Here is a 26,779-nt window from a genome sequence, read left to right as displayed (position 1 = left end):
AAAATGTAAACCTTACATTTATTAAAAGGCACCAGCACCCATCATATAAAGTACAATATTAAAAAAAAAAAAATTAGTATACAAAGTAAAATGTATTTTTCTTTTTTTTTTTTACAATTGTTGGCATGGAGACACGTTATATAGCTTTACATCCATTATTTCATAATATGTACATACTGTTCTTGTCTCAACACCAAACGCAAGGCATTAAATAATGGAGATGAAATAAATTTAGCTTTTTATTTAAGCTAAAAGTCAGTAGTTTTCCTCTAGGACAACTGTATCTTGTATTAAAATGTAGGTATCCCTCTACCTTTGTAAAAATAATAAAATTAGCAGTAAAAATATATAAAAGTTCATATAACTTGTAAACAACTGAACAAAAAGTCCATGTGCTTCTCACTCCACCTCTTCTTCTGGATTAGGACTTCCATGGAGAACAGATGCGATTTTGTTTTGTAGAAGAGCATTCAGTTTTTTTGTGGTCTTCTTAAGGAAGGCGCTGCCAGGGTGCAGATTGTAAACATGCAAATATAAATCCTCCTGGGACGGCCCGGTGTACCCGCACTCCTCACATACAAACAGCTTGTCCCTCCTCTGCTTATATGCATAACCTTGCAGTACCCCGTGGATTTTCTTCAGATGAGATTCCAGTGAGCAGCGCTGAGTAAATGCTTTGTTGCAGATGTCGCATTTATATGGGCGGATACCTGCAAGTAAACATAAAGTTAATAATTACATACATATATTATCTCGTGCTGCATGTGTGCACCATGAAAAAAAATGTATAAAAAATATATATATATAATTTTTTTTTATAAATTTTTTTATACACACACACACACACACACACACACACACACACACACACACACACACACACACACACACACACACACACACACACACACACACACACACACACACACACCTCACTAAATTAGAATATCATCAAAAAGTTAAATTATTTCAGTTCTTCAATGCAAAAAAATGAAACTCATGCAGTAATTGATGCAGAAGGAGCCCCAACTAAGTATTGAGTGCATTTACTGAACATACATTTCAGAAGGCCAACATTTCGGATTGTAAAAACATTTTTCAAGCTGCTATAAAAGTATTCTAATTTACTGAGATAATGACTTTTGTGTTTTCATTGGCTGTAAGCCATAATCATCAACATTAACAGAAATAAACACTTGACATACGTCACTGTTTGCAATGACTATATAATATAGGAGCTTCACTTGTTATATTGACGAATTGAAATAAATGAACTTTTTGATGATATTCTAATTTAGTGAGATGCACGTGTGTGTGTGTGTGTGTGTGTGTGTGTGTGTGTGTGTGTCTGTGTGTGTGTGTGTGTAATATAACCGTGGATGCGTACCTCTGTCTGAAGCCTCGATAGACTGCGCATGCGTGACGCACAGTCTGGCTCCAGACAGAAGCAGGCATCCAGCCGTTACAGGTAAGAGGAGTGTGTATGGCGCCGGAGATCGCGGTATGCGTAGGCACTGAACGCATACCGCGATCTCAGGCGCCATACTTCCATACTTACCTGACCGGAAAGAGCGTTGCCGCGGCGCCTCTCTTCGCAGGAGACCGGGGCAGGAGTGAGGCGTCGGATCGGCACGTGCTCATAGCGCTATCCAGCTCCATTTTACTGAAGACACATTTACAGTGTGTCTTCAGCAAAATGGCGCCGGACAGCGCAGTGCTCCGGCGCTGCATTCCTCCCCCCGGCCTCCGGCAGAACAGGACGCAGCAGCGCTGGAGTACAGAGAAGAAAGGAGAGTATAAGTGTTTATTTTTTTTGTATGTGTGTACAGTGTGAAAGGGATGAAGGTGCCACGCATACTGGGATTGTGGGACGAGGGGTGCCACGCATACCGGGATTGTGGGACGAGGGGTGCCACGCATACCGGGATTGTGGGACGAGGGGTGCCACGCATACCGGGATTGTGGGACGAGGGATGGGGTGCCATGCATACTAGGATGAGGGATACCATACATACCAGGACAGGGATGAGGGATGGGGTACCATGCATACCGGGATTGGGAATGAGGGGTGCCATGCATACCGGGATTGTGGGACGAGGGGTGCCACGCATACCGGGATTGTGGGACGAGGGGTGCCACGCATACCGGGATTGTGGGACGAGGGATGGGGTGCCATGCATACTAGGATGAGGGATACCATACATACCAGGACAGGGATGAGGGATGGGGTACCATGCATACCGGGATTGGGAATGAGGGGTGCCATGCATACCGGGAATGAGGGTGAGGGGTACCATGCATACCAGGATGGGTGCAGCACATACCAGCATGGGAGACCATATACCAATAAAAATGCTCGCCACCAGGGCGAACGGGTTCAATAGCATGCATATTATATATATATTATATATATATATATATATATATATATATATATATATATATATATATATATATATATATATATATATATATATATATATATATATATATATATATATATATATATATCTCACACAGTACAGACCAAAAGTTTGGACACACCTTCTCATTTAAAGAAATTTCTGTATTTTCATGACTATGAAAATTGTACATTTACACTGAAGGCATCGAAACTATGAATTAACACATGTGGAATTATATACTTAACAAAAAAGTGTGAAACAACTGAAAATATGTCTTATATTCTAGGTTCTTCAAAGTAGCCACCTTTTGTTTTGATGACACTCACTCTTGGCATTCTCTTCGTGAGCCTCAAGAGGTAGTCACCGGAAATGGTCTTCCAACAATCTTGAAGGAGTTCCCAGAGATGCTTAGCACTTGTTGGCCCTTTTGCCTTCACTCTGCGGTCCAGCTCACCCCAAACCATCTCGATTGGGTTCAGGTCTGGTGACTGTGGAGGCCAGGTCATCTGGCGTAGCACCCCATCACTCTCCTTCTTGGTCAAATAGCCCTTACACAGCCTGGAGGTGTGTTTGGCGTCATTGTCCTGTTGAAGAATAAATGATGGTCCAACTAAATGCAAACCGGATGGAATAGCATGCCGCTACAAGATGCTGTGGTAGCCATGCTGGTTCAGTGTGCCTTCAATTTTGAATAAATCCCCAACAGTGTCACCAGCAAAGCACCCCCACACCATCACACATCCTCCTCCATGCTTCACGGTGGGAACCAGGCATGTAGAGTCCATCCGTTCACCTTTTCTGCGTCGCACAAAGACAAAGTGGTTGGAACCAAAGATCTCAAATTTGGACTCCTCAGACCAAAGCACAGATTTCCACTGGTCTAATGTCCATTCCTTGTGTTCTTTAGCCCAAACAAGTCTCTTCTGCTTGTTGCCTGTACTTAGCAGTGGTTTCCTAGCAGCTATTTTACCATGAAGGCCTGCTGCACAAAGTCTCCTCTTAACAGTTGTTGAAGAGATGTGTCTGCTGCTAGAACTCTGTGTGGCATTGACCTGGTCTCTAATCTGAGCTGCTGTTAACCTGCGATTTCTGAGGCTGGTGACTCGGATAAACTTATCCTCAGAAGCAGAGGTGACTCTTGGTCTTCCTTTCCTGGGGTGGTCCTCATGTGAGCCAGTTTCTTTGTAGCGCTTGATGGTTTTTGCAACTGCACTTGGGGACACTTTCAAAGTTTTCCCAATTTTTCGGACTGACTGACCTTCATTTCTTAAAGTAATGATGGCCACTCATTTTTCTTTACTTAGAATTTGTATTATGGCAAGAAAAAAAGCAGCTAACAGTCTATTCAGTAGGACTATCAGCTGTGTATCCACCTGACTTCTGCACAACACAACTGATGGTCCCAACCCCATTTATAAGGCAAGAAATCCCACTTATTAAACCTGACAGGGCACACCTGTGAAGTGAAGACCATTTCCGGTGACTACCTCTTGAAGCTCATCAAGAGAATGCCAAGAGTGTGCAAAGCAGTCATCAAAGCAAAAGGTGGCTACTTTGAAGAACCTAGAATAGAAGACATATTTTCAGTTGTTTCACACTTTTTTGTTAATTATATAATTCCACATGTGTTAATTCATAGTTTTGATGCCTTCAGTGTGAATGTACAATTTTCATAGTCATGAAAATACAGAAAAATCTTTAAATGAGAAGGTGTGTCCAAACTTTTGGTCTGTACTGTAATATATATATATATACACACACATACACACAGTGTTCCAAATTATTATGCAAATAATATTTTCTCAGATTTTCCCAAATTACCTATATGAATTGCAGTCATTGTAATTTTCCAGTCAAATAACTATTAGAGTACAATTGAAAGGTTTTTGTACAAACTGCCTATGATAACAGTATATTTTTTTTAAAAATAAAGCACTCAAACTGCACTCAAAATTCATGTTCCAAATTATTATGCACAGCAGAGTTTTCAACCTTTTCATTTTAAGAAAGAACAAAAAAATGGTCATTTTTGAAATTATAAGCATTAGCAGGTTATTACAAACTGAAATCAAACAGTTTTCAACTCAAAACTTTATTCTAGGTGATGTTACATTTGCACATAGGACCCCTTGTTCGAAAGGAGCTTCTGAACTCTCTCGTCCATTGAATTTGTCAGGTTTTGGATGGTTTCTGCTTCAATTGTTTTGCATGAGGACAGAATACCCTCCCAGAGCTGTTGCTTAGATGTGAACTGCCTCCCGCCATCATAGACACTTCTTTTGATGATGCTCCAGAGGTTCTCAATGGGCTTAAGGTCAGGGGAGCATGGGGGCCACATCATAAGTTTGTCCCCTTTTATGCCCACAGCAGCTAGAGATGCAGATGTGTTACGTGCAGCATGAGACGGGGCATTATCATGCATGAAAATTATCTTGCTGCGGAATGCACGGTTCTTCTTCTTGAACCATGGCAGGAAGTACTGTTTGAGAAACTCAACATACATTATGGAGTTCATCTTTACCCCTTCAGGGATCCTAAAAGGGCCGACAATCTCTCTCCCCATGATTCCAGCCCAAAACATTACTCCACCTCCTCCTTCTTGGAGCCGTAGCCGTGTTTGCATGGGGTGTCCATCAACCAGCCATCCTCCACTCCATCCATCTGGACCATCGAGATCATTTCATGCATGATAATGCCTCGTCTCATGCTGCACATAACACATCTGCATCTCTGGCTGCTGTGGGCATAAAAGGGGACAAACTTATGGTGTGGCACCCATGCTCCCCTGACCTCAACCCCATTGAGAACCTCTGGAGCATCATCAAAAGGAGTGTCTATGATGGCGGGAGGCAGTTCACATCTAAGCAACAGCTCTGGGAGGGTATTCTGTCCTCATGCAAAACAATTGAAGCAGAAACCATCCAAAACCTGACAAATTCAGTGGACGAGAGAGAGTTCAGAAGCTCTTTTCGAACAAGCGGTCCCATGTGAAAATGTAACATCACCTAGAATAAAGTTTTGAGTTGAAAACTGTTTGATATCAGTTTGTAATAACCTGCTAATTCTTATAATTTCAAAAATGACCATTTTTTTGTTCTTTCTTAAAATGAAAAGGTTGAAAACTCTGCTGTGCATAATAATTTGGAACATGCATTTTGAGTGCAGTTTGAGTGTTTTATTTTTTTAAAAATATACTGTTATCATAGGCAGTTTGTACAAAAACCTTTCAATTGTACTCTAATAGTTATTTGACTGGAAAATTACAATGACTGCAATTCATATAGGTAACTTGGGAAAATCTGAGAAAATATTATTTGCATAATAATTTGGAACACAGTATACATACATACATACATACATATATATACACACACACACACACACACTAGATGGTGGCCCGATTCTAACGCATCGGGTATTCTAGAATATGTATGTGGCCGACCGGGCGCGACTAATCAGCGAAGCAGTATTTAAATGGGTTGTGCACTACTTTAAATTAACCCCCCAATGTATCCCCACCCCCCACCCCCGAGGCCTCTAATGAATTTTGGGGGAACTAAGCCGTCGGTCGGGGTACTTCTGCTGTGAGCAGCCGGGAGATGACTGGCTAGCACAGGGTGAGCGTGTGAGGGAGATGACCGGCTAGCACAGGGAGAGCGTGTGAGGGAGATGACCGGCTAGCACAGGGAGAGCGTGTGAGGGAGATGACCGGCTAGCACAGGGAGAGCGTGTGAGGGAGATGACCGGCTAGCACAGAGAGAGCGTGTGAGGGAGATGACCGGCTAGCACAGGGAGAGCGTGCGAGGATGTGAGGGTGAGCGTGTGGAGGTGTGCGTGTGAGCATGTGAGGGTGACCGTGTGAGTGTGTGTGTGTGTGAGGGTGTGCCGCTAACGGCCGCCATCTTGTTCTGAAATCCCGCGTCGCTGATTGGCCGCGGCCGGACCAATCAGCGACGTGGGATTTCCTGGACAGACAGACGGGATAAGACAATGATAGATAGATAAACATTTCTCCCGAGAAAATCTGAACATTATTACTGCTAGTTACCTTGATGCTCCATATAGACAGAGTATACATAGAACATGAATTAAAAAATATAAATATGTGAATATAAAAAGAAAAAAATGTTTTCTGTACACAGGGAAAAAGCCAAGTTGAGCAATAGAAACAGACTGCAAAATATTCTATGATATGTGCCATACAGGAAATAACAGGATATAGATAAACAGAAAATTTTTGTTAGGGTAAATTAGAATAGGGATAAAATTAAAACTTATAGGAACATAACAAGGTATGTAGTTGGGAAAAAACAAAACAAACAAAAAAAAAAAAAAACCACCTTGTCTGTTCCCTTCTTTTTAGTTGTTTATTACACTATGGTCCCATACTAGATCTAATTACACAATACTAACCTGCTATTTAAACTTTGTGGGATACGTGTGTCTAACAAGAAAATCAACTTACTTTCCCTTTTTAGCACTAATTTACAGTATGTATATCGGCACCTCTGGCAGGTTAAAACGCTTTCTATACCCTTAAATAAAAAGGAGCCTAAATCCCCATTATTCTTACAGTAAATGCAAAATGTTTGGCTACAGCAGAGTAACCAGCCACTGGGAGGTTAACAGCATCAGAAAGGTGTGTCACCTACGGGTAAGTTCTTGATTACATGAGGATGATGTAGGGTGGATGCCATCAAGATGTGCAATACGTTGGATGCACGATGGGCGCTTTGAAAAAACGCATTAGTTAAAGCCTTTCCGATTCAGTTTACCTCCGAGTGGCGGGAACTTTTCCATGTATAATTTAAAATCACCATTGTATACAGAAAAAAATATGTGAATATAAAAAGGAAAAATAAATTATGTTTTTGTTTTAATTCATATTCTATGTATACTCTGTCTATATGGAGCATCAAGGTAACTAGCAGTAATAATGTTGAGATTTTCTCGGTATGGGAAGGGCTGATATATGCATACTAATTTGGGCCACACTGAGTTGGTTGTAGCTTATCCTCCAAACAATTATATGCCTTATATATTCCTAGTCAGTTCTATCTAGACAGGGTTTGGACCTTGAAGAAGGCACTGTACGTGTCGAAATGCGTAGTCCAGAGGGGTCTCTGCGTCTATACTGCTCTGTTGAGTGGAATATGGAAAATATTTTAATGGAATTTGAATAAAAGTTGTTTCTTATAATCACCACTGGCGGAATAGCTGGAGAAATGTCTTGTAAATATTCACATTGGATTGGGTTTGCTCCAACCTCTACTTCGTGCTCATTCGCTCTATGGTGAGGATCACATCCAGGAGTCCACATAAGGCGGTGAGCTGACTCGCATTTTTTATGCACCTTTCTATATATCTATATATAACACACATACACTGCTGATTTTGCAAGTTTTCCCCATCTACAAAGAATAGAGAGGTCTGTAATTTTTATCGTAGGTACACTTCAACTGTGAAAGACAGAATCTAAAAATAAAAAAACAACAACATTGTATGATTTTTAAATATTTCATGTAATAAAATGTAATTTAAGTATTTGATCACCCACCAACCAGCAAGAATTCTGGCTCTCACAGACATGTACGTTTTTCTCGTTACCTGCATAAAAGACACCTGTCCACACGCTCAATCACACTCACACGTCTCCGCCATGGCCAAAGAGCTGTCCAAGGACACCAGGGACAAAATTAGAGACCTGCAAAAGGCTGGGATGGGCTACTGGACAAAAGGCAAGCAGCTTGGTGAGAAGGCAACTATTGGCACAATTATTAAAAAATGGAAGAAACACAAGATGACTGTCAATCTTCCTCAGTCTGAGTCTCCATGCAGGATCTCGCCTCGTGGGGTAAGGATGATTCTGAGAAATGTCAGGAATCAGCCCATAACTACACGTGAGGACCTGGTCAATGACCTGAAGAGAGCTGGGACCAGTGTCTCAAACATTACCGTTAGTAACACACTATGCCGTCATACATCAAAATCCTGAAGGGCACGCAAGGTCCCCCTGCTCACGCCAGCACATGTCCAGGCCCGTTTGAAGTTCGCCAGTGACCATCTGGATGATCCAGAGGAGGCATGGGAGAAGATCATGTGGTCAGATGAGACCAAAATATAACTTTTTGGTATCAACTCCATGTATGTAGGAAGAAGGATGATGATAAGTACAACCCCAAGAACACTGTCCCAAATGTGAAGCATGGTGAGGGAAAAAAAAAAAAAAAATCATACTTTAGGGATGCTTTTCTGCAAAGGGGACAGGATAACTGCACTGTATTTAAGGGAGGATGGATGGGGTCATGAGTATCATGAGATTTTGGCCAATAACCTCCTTCCCTCAGTAAGAGCAGTGAAGATGGGTCGTGGCTTGGTCTTCCAGCATGACAATGACCCGAAACACACAGCCAGGCCAATTAACGAGTGACTCTGTAAGAAGAATTTAAAGGTCCTGGAGTGGCCTAACCAGTCTCCAGACCTGAACCCAATAGAAAGTCTCTGGAGGGAGCTGAAATTCAATGTGGCCCAGCGACAGCCCCGAAACCTGAAAGATCTGTATGGAGGAGTGGGCCAAAATCCCTGCTGCAGCGTGTGCAAACTAGGTCAAGAACTACAGGAAAAGTCTGACTTCTGTAATTGCAAATAAAGGCTTCTGTACCAAATATTAACTTGATTTTCTATTGTATCAATTAATTAGCATTTTATTGCATGAAATAAGTATGTAAAAATCATACAATATGATTTTCTGTTTTTTTTAAAGATTCTGTCTTTCACAGTTGAAGTGTACGATAAAAATTATAGATTTTTCCATTCTTTGTAGGTGGGAAAACTTGCAAAATCGGTAGTGTATCAAATACTTATTTTCCCCACTGTGTGTATGTACAGTTGAAACCAGAAGTTTACATACATTATATAAAAAGACACATATGCATGTTTTTCTCAATATCTGACATGAAATCAGAATAAACCTTTCCCATTTTAGGTCAATTAGGATTACTGTAATTTTTAATATTTGCCAAATGCCAGAATAATGAGAGCGAGAGAATGTTTTAAGGCATTTTTATTACTTACTGCAAAGTCAAAAGTTTCCATACACTAAGATTACTATACCTTTAAACAATTCTGGACTGCCCTTATGGTGAGGTCATGTGTTTGGAAGCTTCTGATAGGTGTGTCTCTAACTCAGATGTTGCAAAAACACCTGTGGATGCACACCTGAAACACACATCACGGGAAAGTCTAAAGAAATAAAGCCAAGATATCAGGAAGAAAATTGTGCACTTGCACATGTCTGGCTCATCCTTGGGTACAATTTCAAGATACCTGAAGGTACCTCATTAATCAGTACAAACAGTTATACTCAAGTACAAACAAAATGGGAATGTCCATCTGTCATACCACTCAGGAAGGAGATATGTTCTGTGTCCCAGAGTTGAACATGCTTTGGTCCGACATGTGCATATCAACCCAAGGGCAAAAGAATTGTGAAGATGGCGGCGGAAGCTGGTAAGATTGTGTAGATATCCACAGTGAAACGAGTACTGTATCAACATGGGCTGAAAGGCCACTCTGCCAGGAAGAAGCCATTACACCAAAAGAAACATAAAAAGCCAGATTAATGTTTGCAAATGCACAAAGGAACAAAAGACCTTGATTTTTGAAGACATGTCCTGTGGTCTGATGAAACTAAAATGTAACTTTTTGGGCATAATGACGATAGTTACGTTTGGAAGAAACGGAGAAGCTTGGAAGCCTAAGAACATCATCCCAACTGTGAAACACAGGGGTAGCAGCATCATGTTGTGGGGTTGTTTTGCTGCAGGAGGGACTGATGCACTTCACAAAATAGATGATATCATGAGAAAAGAAGATTATGTGGCAATACTGAAGCAACATCTCAAGACATCAGCCAGGAAGTTCAAGCATGGGCGGAAATGGGTCTTTCAAATGGACAATGACCTGAAGCATACTGCCAAAATGGTAACAAAGTGGCTTAAGGATAACAAAATCAATGTTTTGGAGTGGCCATCACAAAGCCCTAATCTCAATCCTATTGAAAATTTATTGGCAAAGCTGAAAAGGCAGGTGTGAGCACGGCGACCTACAAACCTGGACCAGTTACACCAGTTTTGTCAGGAGGAATGGGCCCAAATTCCGACCAACTATTGTGAGAAGCTTGTGGAAGGATCTCCCAAACGTTTGACCCAAGTCATTCAGTTTAAGGGCAATGGTACCAAGTACTAATGAAATGTATGTAAACTTTTGACTTTGCAGTAAGTAATAAAAATGCCTTAAAAACATTCTCATTATTCTGGCATATATTAAAAATTATGGTAATCCTAATTGACCTAAAACGGGAAAGGTTTATTCTGATTTCATGTCAGATATTGAGAAAAACATGCATATGTGTCTTTTTATATAGTGTATGTAAACTTCTGGTTTCAATTTTATGTGATATGTACACACACACACACACAATTTACCTAGTTTTTTTTTTTTGTTTTTTTTTTTAAGAAAACAGCAAAAATGGAAGAGAAAAAAAATCTCATTGATTCAGTGAAACTGGGTTGAGTCTAATGAACTTCTCAGGCTATGTCTCATTCACATTAAAATTGTAATGGCTGACTTGTCTGACCTGTTTAGGTCACAGTCATATTCAATTGTACCCGTTAATAATCTAGTACTATGGGCTCGATTCATTATTTGTTTGCATGTATCTACCATCAGTGCTGGTTATTTCCAACCAAAACAATGACCAGAAATCATACTACTAGCTCTCAAGTGGGGAATTAACTTCACCTAGCAACTTAAAGCACCACTCCAGCATTTTTTTTATTGCAGCGCTGGAGTGGCACAACTAATCTAGGTTCACTGCACCTAGTCTTATACTTATCAATCTTTTTGCGGCGCTGCTCCAGTCGGTTTTCTGTAGGTTGTGACTTGCCGGATTGCTCCATTGTTTTCTGGGTGATCCGAAAGTCACTACTCAATGTAAGTCTATGACAGTCGGAGCGAGGCTGTCATAGACTTACATTGAGAGTTTTTGACCGTTACCTCTGACTTCCGTTCCCTCAGTCAGAAGTTGTGGTCACTCGATGGCGACGCGGCACCAAAGTGGTGCCAGGAACAGCAGATGACAGCGGCTGCTAAATACAATCCTAAGGCAGGGAACTTAGATTAGTTGCACCATTCCAGCTCAGAAATAAATAAAAAGCTGGCGTGGTGCTTTAATGATTGATCTCATACAGGTAGAGTCATGTGTTTGTACCTTATATTTGGGATTATAATGTAGCATCTGAACCACGACACAAGCAAGGTAGTTTACTCACATACAGACTCTGAATATGTAATGCAAAAATTAAGATATGAAATTTTCACAGTACAATAGAGAATTGATTAAAGACTGTACTGGGATTTGGTAGGGAATGTTCCTAGCACAGCTAATATGAAAATTGTGATCATGGTTTTTACATGCAATTATTAATGCAATTGTCGGCTTGCCTGGGCACTGAGTCAATGGTTTCCATCTTAGTCTGCTAAGTGAAACTCAGCTCCTATGAAGACTTAAAAAAAATATATATATATTATATTGTAAAAAGTTTTTTTTTTTTTTTTTAAATAAAAAGTTTAAAATAACCTCCCCCTTCTTAATTTAAAAATAAAAAAACAAGTAAAAAAAAAAAAAAAAAAAGTGTGGTATTGCTGTCTGTAAAAGTCTGATCTAACTAAATATAAAATAATTTAAACTGTACATTCAATGCAAAAGCAAAACACACCTTTCCCCCCAAAAATATATACTCAGAACCTCATATATACACCCCAATTCAAACTATAAAGTACAGGTCAGCCAAGGGTATAGCAAAAAAAAAAAGTCAAGGGTCTCAAAAAAAAGGAGATGCCAACATTTTTTATTTTTTTTTTTTTTAAGTTCACAAGATATAGATAGATACATACACACAGTCACCGTAATCTTACTGACCAAGAAAATCAGATTTCCAATTCACTTTTCCAGCACTTCCCAATGTCGTACAAACAACCCCCCAAAAAAATAGCGGAATCATATTTTTTTGTATAACATTACACCTCTCTTTTTTAGGACATTAGTAAAATGAATGAGGTCATTCAAAACTACAACTTGTCCCTCAAAAAAGCAAGCCCTCATATGGCTAGGTTGGCGAAACCACCCCTCAATTATAATAATTTTAATTTGCCAAATCTTGAAAATGTTAAATGTCATATTGTGATGAGACAATCCCTTTCTACAGCCACAGGTGACCTGCAGGGGGCAGTGGTGATCTTTATCAGAGCGAGTGCAGCCTGCATACCTGTGTGAGTCCTCACGTGTCTTTTCAGATCAAAGGTGTCGTTGAATCCTTTGCCACAGAAGGTGCAGAGGTGCCTTTTAACCTGGTTATGGCACTTGAGGTGACGATTGAGCATGCGCTGCAGACGGAAGCCTTTACCACAGATGTCACAGCTATAAATCTCCTCGCTCAGTGATCCAGTGGTGACCTAAGAAAATGCACAATGCGTCTCGCTGTTAGAACAAACACACGGGTAAACGAGCAATCACGATAGACGCTTTTGTAAGAACGGTCGCGGAGGTAAAGAAAAAACCTGGTGTGACACGTCGTACACATTTCCCTCTCTCCTAAGACTAAATATGGTCTTTAGACTTTGATAAATGTGAAGCATTAGCAGCAACAGACAAATTCTTACAGTGTACGCTGTCTTTTCATGGTGACAGATGCGTTCAAGTGAACCTGACAGCTGATGTATTTTACCTGACTGTATCAGACACTGGCTGGATGATCACAGCCAGGTATGTTTGACTCTGAACTGCTGCGATGTTTCAGAGAAAATCACACTGTTAAAAGTAGCTGGGGACCGAGCCGCAAGGGAGACAGACAGGCAGGAGGGTCCCTGGCGGCTTATTCCTACTCACCCCTGGAGTGACAGGTCTCTCCCAGCATACATGCATAGGTACTTGTCCGTCTAGGGAGCGCGTGGGGAGAAGGAGGATTTTTGTGCAAAAGTGTAAAAACAGATCACTATAGAGCAGAATGAAGCAGCCGGGATCCGCCTGTCCGACAGTCTCCCTTATGGCTTCACAATAAATAAAAACTAAAAGGTATGTTCTTTACATGAACTGATGCAAATCCTCAAAAAAAGTGAAATTCCAGGTTGTGTGGTAGCAAAACAAAACAAAAAAATGCTACTTTTGCAAGCCACTGTATATCATTCCAGGACAGCGGGCAGAGAGACTAGTCTTCTGTAAAGCTTTTAAAGTGTGTTTTTGTCTGAAACGCAGCAGTGTTTCAGAGTCAAACATTCCTGGCTGAGATCATAGAGCCAGTGCCTGATTGATGCTGCTGCCCGTGGATTTGGCAGCATGTATCACCTGTCAGGATCCAGTTCCCACTATGAGTTTTTGATGCATTTTACAGTTCCAGCAAAGTGGATGGGATTTATAGAAATCTTATATCCACTGTGTTTAATTTACTTAGTCTTGATAGTAAAACAATAAATATCAAAACTGTATCAATATAGTTTTGTCAAAGCTAAATACCAGAAAGTATCAAAAACAAAGCAGCTTTGTTTAAAATATGATATCAAAGAGACAAAAAGTAATAAAAATACAAGTAACCTTATTTAGCTAATAGATGCAGAAATGCTGCCACATAAAAAAAAAAAACTCTCAAAATACTGATCATGGGAATTGAGCCTAAAGGAGATGAATAAAAGCTGGATTCTCTAACCTCCGCCAGTCATCTGGTGTTATTGCAGGATGATCCACTGCTGGCCAGACATAAACATTACATTGTGGAGGGATGTGAGGCTTCTATATAGGGTTGTCTTCAAGAGAGAACTGGTGTATTCACTCAGGATGCTAATGGGGTCACAATCTTACCATACAGTGGCCCTCTACCATCACATCAGTCCTAAAGTAGACGATAAAAGTATAAAAGATACTTTTTGGTTTTATATTGGTTAGCATAGAAAATAAAAATCTCAAAAGGTTGATTTTTTTGGTGCCGAAATGCTTGACGAGGTTACACATTTACACTATAGCAATGGAACAGGTGATAAAATGTATGATCGCAGCTGATCCAAAAGATTTTGGCCCGGATTTCCTCTTTACATTACCTACAGCTTCCCCATCAGCCTAGCACTAGAATATAGGGTTGACTCTGTGTGTGTGTGTGTGTGTGTGTGTGTGTGTGTGTGTGTGTGTGTGTGTGTGTGTGTGTGTGTGTCCCTACTGGGGACAGGGACTGATGTGAATGGTGTAAATCTCTGCATAATATGTTGGCACTATAGTAATAAAATCAGTCATTAAAGCATATGGACACTTTGTTAGATTTTAGTTAAAAAAAAAAAAAACAACAACACAGGATATGCATTTTGGGCTAAAACATACACTATATAAAAAGACATATATGCATGTTTTTCTCAATATCTGACATGAAATCAGAATAAACCTTTCCCATTTTAGGTCAATTAGGATTACTGTAATTTTTAATATTTGCCAAATGCCAGAATAATGAGAGCGAGAGAATGTTTTAAGGCATTTTTATTACTTACTGCAAAGTCAGAAGTTTCCATACACTAAGATTACTATACCTTTAAACAATTCTGAACTGCCCTTATGGTGAGGTCATGTGTTTGGAAGCTTCTGATAGGTGTGTCTCTAACTCAGATGTTGCAAAAACACCTGTGGCTGCACACCTGAAACACACATCACGGAAAAGTCTAAAGAAATAAGCCAAGATATCAGGAAGAGAATTGTGCACTTGCACAAGTCTGGCTCATTCTTGGGTACAATTTAAAGATATCTGTACAAACAATTATACGCAAGTACAAACAAGAAGGGAATGTCCAGCCATCATACCACTCAAGGAGATGGGTTCTGTGTCCCAGAGATGAACATGCTTTGGTTCGATACGTGCATATCAACACAAGGACAAAAGCAAAAGACCATGTAAGTATGATGGCGAAAGCTGGTAAGATTGTATCAATATCCACAGTGAAACGAGTACTGTATCAACATGGGCTGAAAGGCCACTCTGCCAGGAAGAAAACATTACTCCAAGAGAAACATAAAAAGCCAGATTAATGTTTGCAAATGCACGCAGGAACAAAGACCTTAATTTTTGGGGACATGTCCTGTGGTCTGATGAACCTGAATTTGAACTTTTTGGGCATAATGTCCATCATTACATTTGGAGGGAAAAAGGGATAATCTTGGAAACCTAAGAACACCATCCCAACTGAGAAACACGGGGGTGGTAGCATTATGTTGTGGGGTTGTTTTGCTCCAGGAGGGACTGGTGCACTTCACAAAATAGATGGCATGATGAGAGAAGACGATTATGTGGCAATACTGAAGCAACATCTCAAGACATCAGCCAGGAAGTTAAAGCTTGGGTGGAAATGGGTCTTCCAAATGGACAATGACCTGAAGCATACTGCCAAAATGGTAACAAAGTGGCTTAAGGATAACAAAGTTAATGTTCTGGAGTGGCCACCACAAAACCCTGCTCTCAATCCTATTGAAAATTTACGGGCAAAGCTGAAAAGGCTGGTGCGAGCAAGGCGACCTACAAACCTGGATCAGTTACACCAGTTTTGTCAGCAGGAATGGACCTAAATTCTGATCAACTATTGTGAGAGGCTTGTGGAAGGATATCCCAAACGTTTGACGGCAATGGTACGAAATACTAATGAAATGTATGTAAACTTTTGACTTTGCAGTAAGTAATAAAAATGCCTTAAAACATTCTCTCTCATTATTCTGGCATTTGGCAAATATTAAAAATTATGGTAATCCTAATTGACCTAAAATGGGAAAGGTTTATTCTGATTTCATGTCAGATATTGAGAAAAACATGTATGTGTGTCTTTTTAAATAGTGTATGTAAACTTCTGGTTTCAACTGTAGCTGTAGCCTGTGCTGCAGTGTGAGTTATCCAAGAATCTGCTATGATCTGGCTCACACACTCACATGGGATAGGTAACAGAAGAGGGAAAGAACTACCAAAGAGCGAAGCCGAACTTGTACCCAACTGGTCGTTCCTGTACAGACTAGAAAATACCCTAGACGCACACAACTATATACACCTCCTCGAACCTGGCTCCCTAAAAGGCAGTCAATGAGTTTCTCATATGTCCCGAGGAACCAGAGAGGAGGCCGCAACACAAATCCAACAAAAGTTAGTGGAAAGTGTGAGACACAAGAACCCAGGGTGAGAAACTAAAACAGGTTCACAAAGGATAGACAGGGCTAAATAAGGAGAACCAAAACAAAATAAATGATACTTCCCAGACCCCCAAACGTGGAGAAAGGAAAGTTGCTGGGGTGGAAAACTCACAGGTTTGCAGCAGGAAAAAACAGGGCTTACCGGACAAGGTAAACCTCTAACTGAGGAGCTGGAACTCCAAACATCACTCTACACAGAAATATAGCCAGCAAGTGAGGTAAGTGAAAGGTGAATATATAAAACCCAACCCAAAATGTGATAGCACAGAGCCAAAAGGGAAAATGGCGAACACCCGGAGAGAAGCCAACCAAGAAAGGAAAACCAAGCCAAAAAAAACCAGCATTTGGACAGAGACAAAAAGGACTGTAGCTCAACAAAGAGGGAAACCAACCACACAGCAAAAGGTCACCGGATCGAATCCCAGAATTGAGCCATGACAGAATCCCTCAGTCAACTTATTCTGTAAACTCTTGGGGAGTTTGTAACTCTTATCTGTCTTTCAGAGTTCATCTCAGCTCATTTATGATCACAGACCACATCAAAGTCAAGTTGATCTTTGTGGTCATAAATCAACTGAGGAGAGCTCAGAAAAAGACAGATAAGAGTTACAAACTCTCTCATCAGAACATCAGATGCTCTGTTAAATCATCATTACCTGAACATTGCTGGATGCTAAAACAGAACCAAATGGTGAACATTTTTTTAATAAAACTCAAATTGCAAGAATGATTTTAGAGAAGAAAATATATGAATTTAAGTAAAATAAAATAAAAAAATCCCCAAAAGGTGTCTATATCTTTATGGATTACACAAATGTTGATCCCACCAAGTAATATTCGGTTCTAAAGGGAATGTGTTATCAGAAACTTATTGTTTAAATCAGATTTTTGCATAAAGTACCGTATATATTTTTTTACATTTTGGCAATTATTTTTTTCCCTTAAATATTACAAATATTTATTAAAAATAAAAATTAGAAGTCATTGGAATTTTCACATTGGCACTTTTTCAGACTAACCGTTGTTTCAGGAAATTCACATGTAACTTAGCAATGTACAGTCTCAGACCCTCTCTTTTGTATGGAACATCTATTGAGCATGTGCAAAGGTCACTGTAAAGGGAAGGAGAGCTGTGTCATCATATATTGTGATTGGTGGCACCTGTGTTATCAGCTGTGCAGAGATTTATTAGTCATTGCAATCCTGCCTCTGATGATGATGCGCCTGCTGAAAACTCTTCCTGAAAAGACAGGAAGTACAAGTCTACAATAGCCCCAGTGGCCAATGTGAAAATTGCAAGATTACTAATTTTGCCTTCTAATACAGATTGTGATGTGAAAAAAAAATCATTGCCAGTTTTGTTTCTTTTTTAACTACAAGTAACACAAAAATCTGATTTAAGGCCTTCCCAACATATGACGAAATAGTACATCATATGTCGGGTAATAATAAAAATCTTTATTTTTATATAGCGCTAACATATTCCGCAGCGCTTTACATACATTATCGTCGCTGTCCCCATCGGGGCTCACAATCTAGATTCCCTATCAGTATGTCTTTGGAGTGTGGGAGGAAACCAGAGAACCCAGAGGAAACCCACGCAAACACAGGGAGAACATACAAACTTCTTGCAGATGTTGTCCTTGGTGGGATTTGAACCCAGGACCCCAGAGCTGCAAGGCTGCAGTGCTAACCACTGCGCCACCGTGCCGCCTTAAGGGTACCCTTCTTTGATGAGGGCTCAGTAATTGACTCCGCATCTTTCCCGGCAGATGGTGGCTCTGTTATTCAGCCATCATCTTCCTGCTAAATGCCGCTGTTAAGCTCTGACTGCTGCCTTTATAGCACAGTCTAAGGTAAAAAGAAAATGAAAAACAGCAATTCAAAAAGAAAACACTGAATGAGATTTTAGAAATCTCATTTCTTTTGCTGCGACTACAAAATGCTGTGTTTGTGGTCTTTTTGTTTAACAAAAGAAAACCCATAGCAAAAACGCTCTGTGTGAACAAGACCTAAACGTAACATCAGGGCTGTCCACCATATAGACAACTAGCTTGTGTCTATGGCAGCTTTATATTCCTTCAGTTCAGTGATTTTGTTAAAATTATTGATCTCTGATGAAACTACAAGGAATATCAGAGGGGAACTGACTGTAGATTATAGGACACTCGCCTTTAATTTATCCGCTTCCTATACGTAATTAGGAAGAGACCTCGCCTGTCACTGATCAAAGGCTCTGGTGCTGGGGCAATCTATAACCCCAATCAGAAGCAATGCCCCTGGAGATGTGCTAACTGGGATGTGACCAGCCAGAACGCTCGGTGTACACTTATATATCACTGGTCTCTCACGCTTAACCCCAACCGATAAAATAGAACGTGGAAATAAGAACTATAGTTTAGTAAATCATTATAACTAGAAGAATTAAATGATGTGTTACAAACGGATGAATAGTATTCTCCATATTCTTCTAGGCATAGACGCACATTATATAATATAAAGTGAGAGACAGAAACTCAGATGCAAACAACACAGTGAAGATAAATCTAATCCCAATGGACCCATGTTATTGCATATAGGACTAATAAAGAGAACGGGCCATCATCTTGTAACAATAAAGATAAGGGGGGATTGTTCCTCTGTGAAGCAGAGAAACAAAAAGATGGCCACACAAGTTCAAAATTGTAAAGAAGTAAGAAAATTCCTTTAACACATGTAGTAAACACAAATTACAAAGATAAATGCGGACGACAGAGTAGACACAGAGTGCTGGATCCACATGAATAAAACAATGTTAAAAACTGTGACACAGCGCCCGAAAGGTCAGCCTATATAGCAAGTGGAAATATAAGGGGGACAGCGACAGGGTCACATGTATTAATAAATATATACCACCCATCATGAATACCTTTTACAAATAGTACCCCCAAAACAATAATATCCCATCACAATCAAAATACCCAGAAGCAAAAGGGTTAAAACCCTTATACAGATGGAAGTAATACAACCAATTGGTCATAAATAAGTTAAAATAGCTATGTACCTGGGTAAGGCCACCAGACAGGCTCTGCTGCCGTCACCCCGACGCACGTTTCGGTAGGAAAACCTTTTTCAAGGGGTGATTATATAATATAATAATATATTTTACACCCATATGGCTGAAACATAGCATTTTACACGACATCTCACAAAATGAGGACATGGATTTGTAATGCCAAAATCCACAACAGTTTTAATTGGTTAAGCAGAGCAGATTTTATGAATGAAAATCAGCCGTATATACAGCTAGTGGGAACATACCCTAATGGTAATTTGTTTTTTTTTTAATTGTATACCATATAAAACATCCAAGTTCTGCAAAGAATCATACGTGGGAAAATGTCAGAAAAGAAAAAAAACTCATTGCCCTAAGCATGCTTTTTTTTTTTTTTTTTTTTTTTTTTTTTTAAAATGTAACCTAAACATATACCAAAAATATTTTGTATGTAAGCATTTCATTTTACTATAGACTTTACGCTACGGCCCCACTATCAGTATTTTACATCAGTGTTTATAAGCCAAAACCAGGAGCAGGTGATAAATACAGAAGTGGTGACGTGTTTGTATTATACGTTTCCTCTGATTGTTCCTCTCCTGGTTTTGGCTTACAAATACTGATGTAAAATACTGACCAAATACTGAACGTGTGACTGTAGACTTAAGGTAACATCTGGCTGCAGTGTTTTTGATATATATTTAAAAACACACACGTTACAAATATACCATGAAAAATTCTGTGTGTGAATCCAACCAAAGAGTACATTCACATGCACCGGATTTGGATCAGAACTTTATGACACTATCCCATTCAAGTAAATAAGGTCTCGTATAGTGTTTGCCAGTGGCTCCACCTGGGCTTATGTCCGACACCAGCAAAATGATGGGGCCCATTTACTACAATGATGTAGACGTCTGTATACATCTAGATGAGGTGGGCAGTAAGGCATGCTCGACTATGTCTGTGCTCGCCTCCAATAAACGAATACAGCCGAAAATAAAGCACAACAGAACACACTGACTGTCTGCATCATTGTAGTCAATGGCTCAGTAGGTGCATATGCCCGAAACCCGTTTTGTGGGATCTCGAACAAAAGCCCCATCGTAGTGGCAAACGTTATGTGAACCCAGCCTTACAGTTCTAGTTATGAGTTGCAACCCATCACACGCAAACACCTCAATAATGTTTGCTAATTTGTTTCAAATGAAAAGTATTCTTATAAATAAAGCAATAATGTAGATTATCATTTACTGGTATTATAAATCCATGACCTCTTTTATCAATGTGTGTAGCAGATTTACTCTTCACAATGACACCAAATCCATTTATTCTACCAATACGTACTGCATAGTAGATTACAACTTTTTACCCCTCTTTCTTTCACCGCTGTTAAACTGGAGTCAAGCAGGATGGTTGGGTTTTTACTTTGTCATAGTTAAAAGGGGATTTCCCATAAACAAAAGTTGATTTTAATCAATAGATCTTGGAATAATAATAAGTTCCACAATAGGATGTGTTTATAGAAAATGTTCCTGTGCTGAGATAATCTTATAAATGTGCCCCTGCTGTGTACAGTGTAATGGCTGTGTCTGACCATACAGGAACATGGTCTGATCATACCACATCTCCTGGGCAGGGGAGGAAGCTAAAGAGTATAAAGACATTACAGCATGGGGATCACAGCTGATTCTTTTTGTTAGGTAAAACATTTCCCTGCCTGCTTTTAAACAATGTTCTACTTCAAAGAAAGAATCATTTGTGATCCCGTGCTGTCCTGTCTGTATACTCTATTGCTTCCTCCCCTGCCCAGGTGATGTGGTATGATCAGACCATGTCAATGTATGGTCAGACATAGCCATTACACAGTACACAGCAGGGGCACATTTATAAGATTATCTCAGCACAGGAACATTTTATTTAAACACATCCAATTGTGGAAGATATTATTATTCCAAGATCTGTTGATCAAAATGAACTTTTGCTCATGGGAAAACCCCTTTAAGTTACAAATTGTGAATACAAACTTAAAGGGGTTTGCCAGCTTTAATTCATTTTTAATTGTACAGAGTTGGTATATGTAAAAATAAGAAAAATCGGCATTACCTACCACTATCCCAGCAATGATGATATCACAGCTACAGCATGAGACTTTTGCCGAGGCAGACAGCATCAGGTCGCCTATAAAAGGACCCAGTCATGTCGATAAAGACTGAGGGCAGCGGCAGAAAGGCATTGCTGAAGTAAAAAAATTTTTTTTCTGTAACCAAAACCTGCTTTTTTGGCAGTAAAACCGCTGAATTCACTATGCCCATTTTGAGGAATTTGTGCAGGTTTTTTTTTTTTGGGGAAGGGGGGCGGGGGGGGGGGGCACAGATTACGTATAATTTGTCTACAGTAGATTTTTAATAGTTTTAGTCACCAAAAGCGCAGCAAAAACATTTGACGCTGTTTTTTGATTTTTTTTTTTTTTTTTACTTTCTATAGGTTAAAAAAAAAAAAACACTGAAAGAATTGACATGCTGCAAATTCCAATAATGCTGCAGTTCTCAAATTCAGTCAGAAAAAAACAAAACAAAAAAACAAACGTGTGCAGAATTCGGAAATCTCATAGATTTTGCTACTAATGTAAAAAGCAGCTTTTAATTTGCATAAAAAAGCTGCTTGTGAACATTGCCTTATACCAGCCAAGCTTTTAGAGTGTAAAAAAAAAAAAAAAAAAAAAAAAAGGTTCAAGCTGGGAAACCCCTTTAAGGGCATCTTAAAGACTTGGTCGTCCTAAAGTGTTGTCTTTGTCGTCTTTTTTGTACTTTTTGTGGGGGCTCCGTTGTATAAGTCGCTACACCAGTCTTAATGAAGGGGCATGGTGGAGTAAGAGATGCCCAATTAATTAAGAGGCGCACGCCACTTTAACTAAGCAGGCTTTCTCCTCTGTGCTCCTCTTCAGGAATTTTACTCCAGTAAGGGACTGGAGTAAGATTTCTGGTGTAAGGTACACCACATCTGGTCATGAATTAGACAGCTGCGACCGCCATGCACCCGTCCATGCTCTGCCCAGTTTGGTGAAGCCGGCTGGGACTGGTGTGAAAATACTTTGATGTATCGGGTCCTAGATATCTTGGCTGACTAGTCCGAGGTGGGTCACAAGTTGCTTATCTCTGTAACATCCTTTTGGCTGACAGGTGTCTGCCCAAGTACACACACAAGGAGAGATCTGTCAGTCAACTGGAGCAGAGCAGAAAGAAACTGACCAGATAGCTGCCTTGCCCCAGTAATCCGAGACATGAGGACTCTATTCATCATTGCATTTTTTGGGGGGCAGAGGGGTTTCTTTTCCTTTTTCGTCTTGTGCTATCTGTTGACTTTTTTCTCCAATTTCTTCAGAATGGTGCAGGTGGTCCTTGACTTTTGTGCAAAAATCAAAAATGTTCTATTTCTATATTTAATCTGTTTTTATGACTTTAGTACAAAAAAAAAAGCTGCATTTTTTTTTTTTTCATTAAAATGTCGCTAAATTTATGCCAAGCACATAAAATCTTTTTGATCATTTTTAATTGATGAATCAGTCAAAAACATCTGGAAACCCCAAACCCTGCTTTACAATGGCGAACATAAAATAGAAAAGGCGTACACATAAAATAAACTTTTAAGACAGGAGGAGCACATTAAAAGAAGAATAAGACGCAAATAAAAAAAAAGAAACAAACACTTAAGACAAGAGAAAAAAAAATGTAATAATAAATTGGACCCATCGTCCCCTTCTCGGGTTTTCAAAATAAGTTTACTCCTTAACACTGCAGCGATTCAGAGTAAAACATACATCACAAAACCGAGAAAAAACAGCAGAAATGCAATAATCAAGACAGATTGCTTCTACATATTTTTTGTGGACACTTGTAGAAAAAAAAAAAAAATACAGCTTTTCTGCACATGGGAACATGAATTCTACAATCCGGCCCCATGATGGATATTTTATGTCACTTATGTCCAAATCATGTCTAATAAACAGATGCAATGTATTGGTTATTATTTCTAAAGGGCAAAGAGAGAAGTTTGGCAGTCGGCCCTTAAAGAACTCAAAATACCTTAATTTTGGATCTGACGGACGATTTCTTCAGATCTAGAGCCTGTTCCTCTGCATTCTCTTCGCTGCTTCCTTTTGCTTCAGGGGATAACTCATCCTCACACCGCTCAGCACTGTTGGGGGTGGTCAGGCTCCCGTTACACAGGCTGGAGTCACTGCTGCCCCTCTCCGGACTGTCCCCTACAGGGTCACCATTGCTGCTGCTGTTACTCAGGCTGTCCTCAGTCACATACTGGAAGATGCAGTCAATGCTGTCTGGAGACAAACACAAGGGTGGAGGAGAGAGGAATGAGACCAGAACATCACCTGCAGGCTCAGCCAGGCAAAGTGTGGCTTTTTTTTTTTTCTAAAGTGAACTGAAAGGCAAATATGTAAAGCTGATCCCTTTCCCCCAGAGCAACAATCATAAGATTGGGAGGGAGTGGGGGAGGAGGCAGGTGAGGGCTGCACTGTTTGAACTCAGGGTGTAGTCACAATGTAAGTCTCTCATTAACAAGTCAATGGCATAAAGCAAACACAGAGGAGCTGCACTGATGGAGGGGACTTTCCGTTAGAGCAGTTGAGCCATGCTCAATCCCTGACCCCCCCCCCAAGTCTCAGCTAGGGACCCCCCATTCCCAGACGGGTCATTTCTCGCAGCCAAAGGCTAAACTATTCCCATTGTTCTTAAGACAAACACGAGATCACCCAGCAGGGCACCTGCGCCACTTGTACAAACAGCACAGGTCCTGGAAACTTAACAATGGAGCTCACATGGACTCTGCTACACTCACAGCATACAAGAGGATGGGGTTAATGAGATTACTGCAGATTAGCTAATACAGTCCAAAAAGTGATTACTGCAGATAGATATTAAGGGCACGATCTGCGGCATGAAACGATCACGGATCAGCTATGTGTTTGCCGATTGGCGGTCGTTCAATACAGTCTACACAACCTGACGCGCTTACAATGACTACAAAATTATTATGGTGCACATGTGCTGCCGAGAACAATGGCCGCCTATGTCCAGTTTATACAAGACCATGTGCTCCCGAAAATGATGATTTTTAAGCAAGCTTAAAAACAATTTCACCAGATTGAGCGTTTAGCTCATATGTCCGGTGATCAGCAGCCTGTTTACATTGCTCGATTAGCAGCCAGAATGCTCAATCCCAATAATCATGCAGTGTAATTAAGAATATATGTGTCTAGACATATGAGAGGTGTATGTGCATATTATAAGAGTACAGCCTATAATAAATATATATATTATTGGTTGTATGGATTGAATAAGCGTAAATATGAAGAGTACATGCATTGCAGAGGCACGTATAAAAAGTGTATGCATGTGTATGGGGAAAATATATATTCTTCTACCGTGTTAGGCAGTAGATAGAAAAATATTTAGATTTGAGACTCCACAGTGGTTGATACCTTTTAATGGCTAACTGAAAAGATGGTAACAAATTGCAAGCTTTCGAGACTACGCAGGTCTCTCCATCAGGCTAATATACCACAAAATCTGAAGAGTCACATATTTATACGCAATAAGACACACAAAAATTGCAATAGGTAAGGCAGGTGATGGAAAGCAGAGTTATTATGGAAGAGATAAACAGTTCTGGCTATAAATATTTTAGCAGTTAATAGATAAGGAGTGTGAAGGTTTTATTGTCCTGTGACTAGGTCCAGCCTGATGAAGAGACCTGCGTAGTCTTGAAAGCTTGCAATTTGTTACCATCTTTTCAGTTAGCCATTAAAAAGGTATCAACCACTGAGGACTCTCAAATCGAAATATTTTGCATGTGTATGACATTATATATATATATATATATATATACACATACATACATACTGCATAGTTTACTGGGGTACATATCAGGTGTATGTATGGAGTAGCTATTTACATTAGAGGAATATGAAAACTGTATTGATTAGCTGTTTATGAGAAGTGTGTACATAGTGACTGTATGGATTATAGAGGTATTACAGGAGGTGTATAGGTGCAGTCTCTATAGATTAGAAAGGTTTGTATGGGAGATCTGTAAAAATGAAGAATATAAACTGCACTAAAAAAAAATTATCCAACATGAATATGGTTTATTGCATGCAAGCCCAAAATAGATGAGATATATGGGAACATCTGAGCTCTTCTAGAGTAATTTTCAGGCTGTAATTGAGAGTTGTATGTAGGAGGCTGTATGGATTATAGCAGCATGTATAAGAGGTGGGTATATAATCTATATAGATTACAGAGGTATGTAGGAGAGGTGTGTGCATAGTCTATATAGATTAGAGAGGCATGTATGATGACTGCACAGATTAGAGACACACACACACATACATACATATATATATATATATATATATATATATATATATATATATATATATATATATATATATATATATATATATATATATATATATATATATATATATATATATATATATATATATATATATATATATATATATATATATATATATATACCCTTCCTATAGATATACAGGTGGTGTCTGCGCACTGTCTGCCGCACAGTGTGTGCCTCCGTCCCTCACCTGGGATGTAGGTGTCCGCTCTCTCCTCGTCCGGCTGCTCGTCCCAGCTGCGGACTACAGGCGGCGGGGTCCTCCTCTTCACCAGGAAGGCTCTGGGCATGGTGATCAGATGGATCGCGGAGATCTCCCGGGGCCGGCACGTCTCACCTCCACCTGGAGAAGTTGCTAACGATGCGGCACCAGCGCGGATCCGCCCGGTGTGACGAGCCCGCAGGATACAGCGGACCTCAGGTGTCCTCCGCTACTTGTATCCACTCTCCAAAAACTTCCGAGAAAAGGAGCAATAGAAAACCGCACCAGGAACTGCACAGGTGCGCATGCGTACTGCAAATATAACGGTGTCAACAAGCTCCTTACCTGTCCGACCGGTTGGAGCAGCTCAGTCCCTGCCCTTCCTCATGGAGCGGCTGCTGAGTGTCTGCACAGGAATGTAACAAAGCCCCGCCGCC

At 40.0% G+C, this 26,779-nt stretch overlaps 1 protein-coding gene across 1 annotated transcript; it reads right to left on the bottom strand.

Annotated features, from left to right (window-relative positions):
* Nucleotides 1–26,684, bottom strand: OVOL2 (ovo like zinc finger 2). The gene is made up of 4 exons (XM_073672486.1): nucleotides 26,331–26,684; nucleotides 23,788–24,041; nucleotides 12,734–12,920; nucleotides 1–710 (listed from the first exon to the last, which is right to left on the bottom strand). The coding sequence occupies exons 1-4, from the start codon at nucleotides 26,428–26,430 to the stop codon at nucleotides 400–402; spliced, it is 852 nt and encodes a 283-aa protein (XP_073528587.1). The 5' UTR covers nucleotides 26,431–26,684; the 3' UTR covers nucleotides 1–399.
* Between the last annotated feature and the right edge of the window lie 95 nt (nucleotides 26,685–26,779).

Source organism: Phyllobates terribilis, unplaced genomic scaffold, assembly GCF_046119375.1.
Source record: "Phyllobates terribilis strain yellow unplaced genomic scaffold, ASM4611937v1 Scaffold_3__8_contigs__length_932513732, whole genome shotgun sequence".
Lineage (NCBI taxonomy): Eukaryota > Metazoa > Chordata > Amphibia > Anura > Dendrobatidae > Phyllobates > Phyllobates terribilis.
The sequence above is the reverse complement of the archived record's forward strand: the minus strand, read 5'-3'. Positions and strand labels throughout refer to the sequence as shown.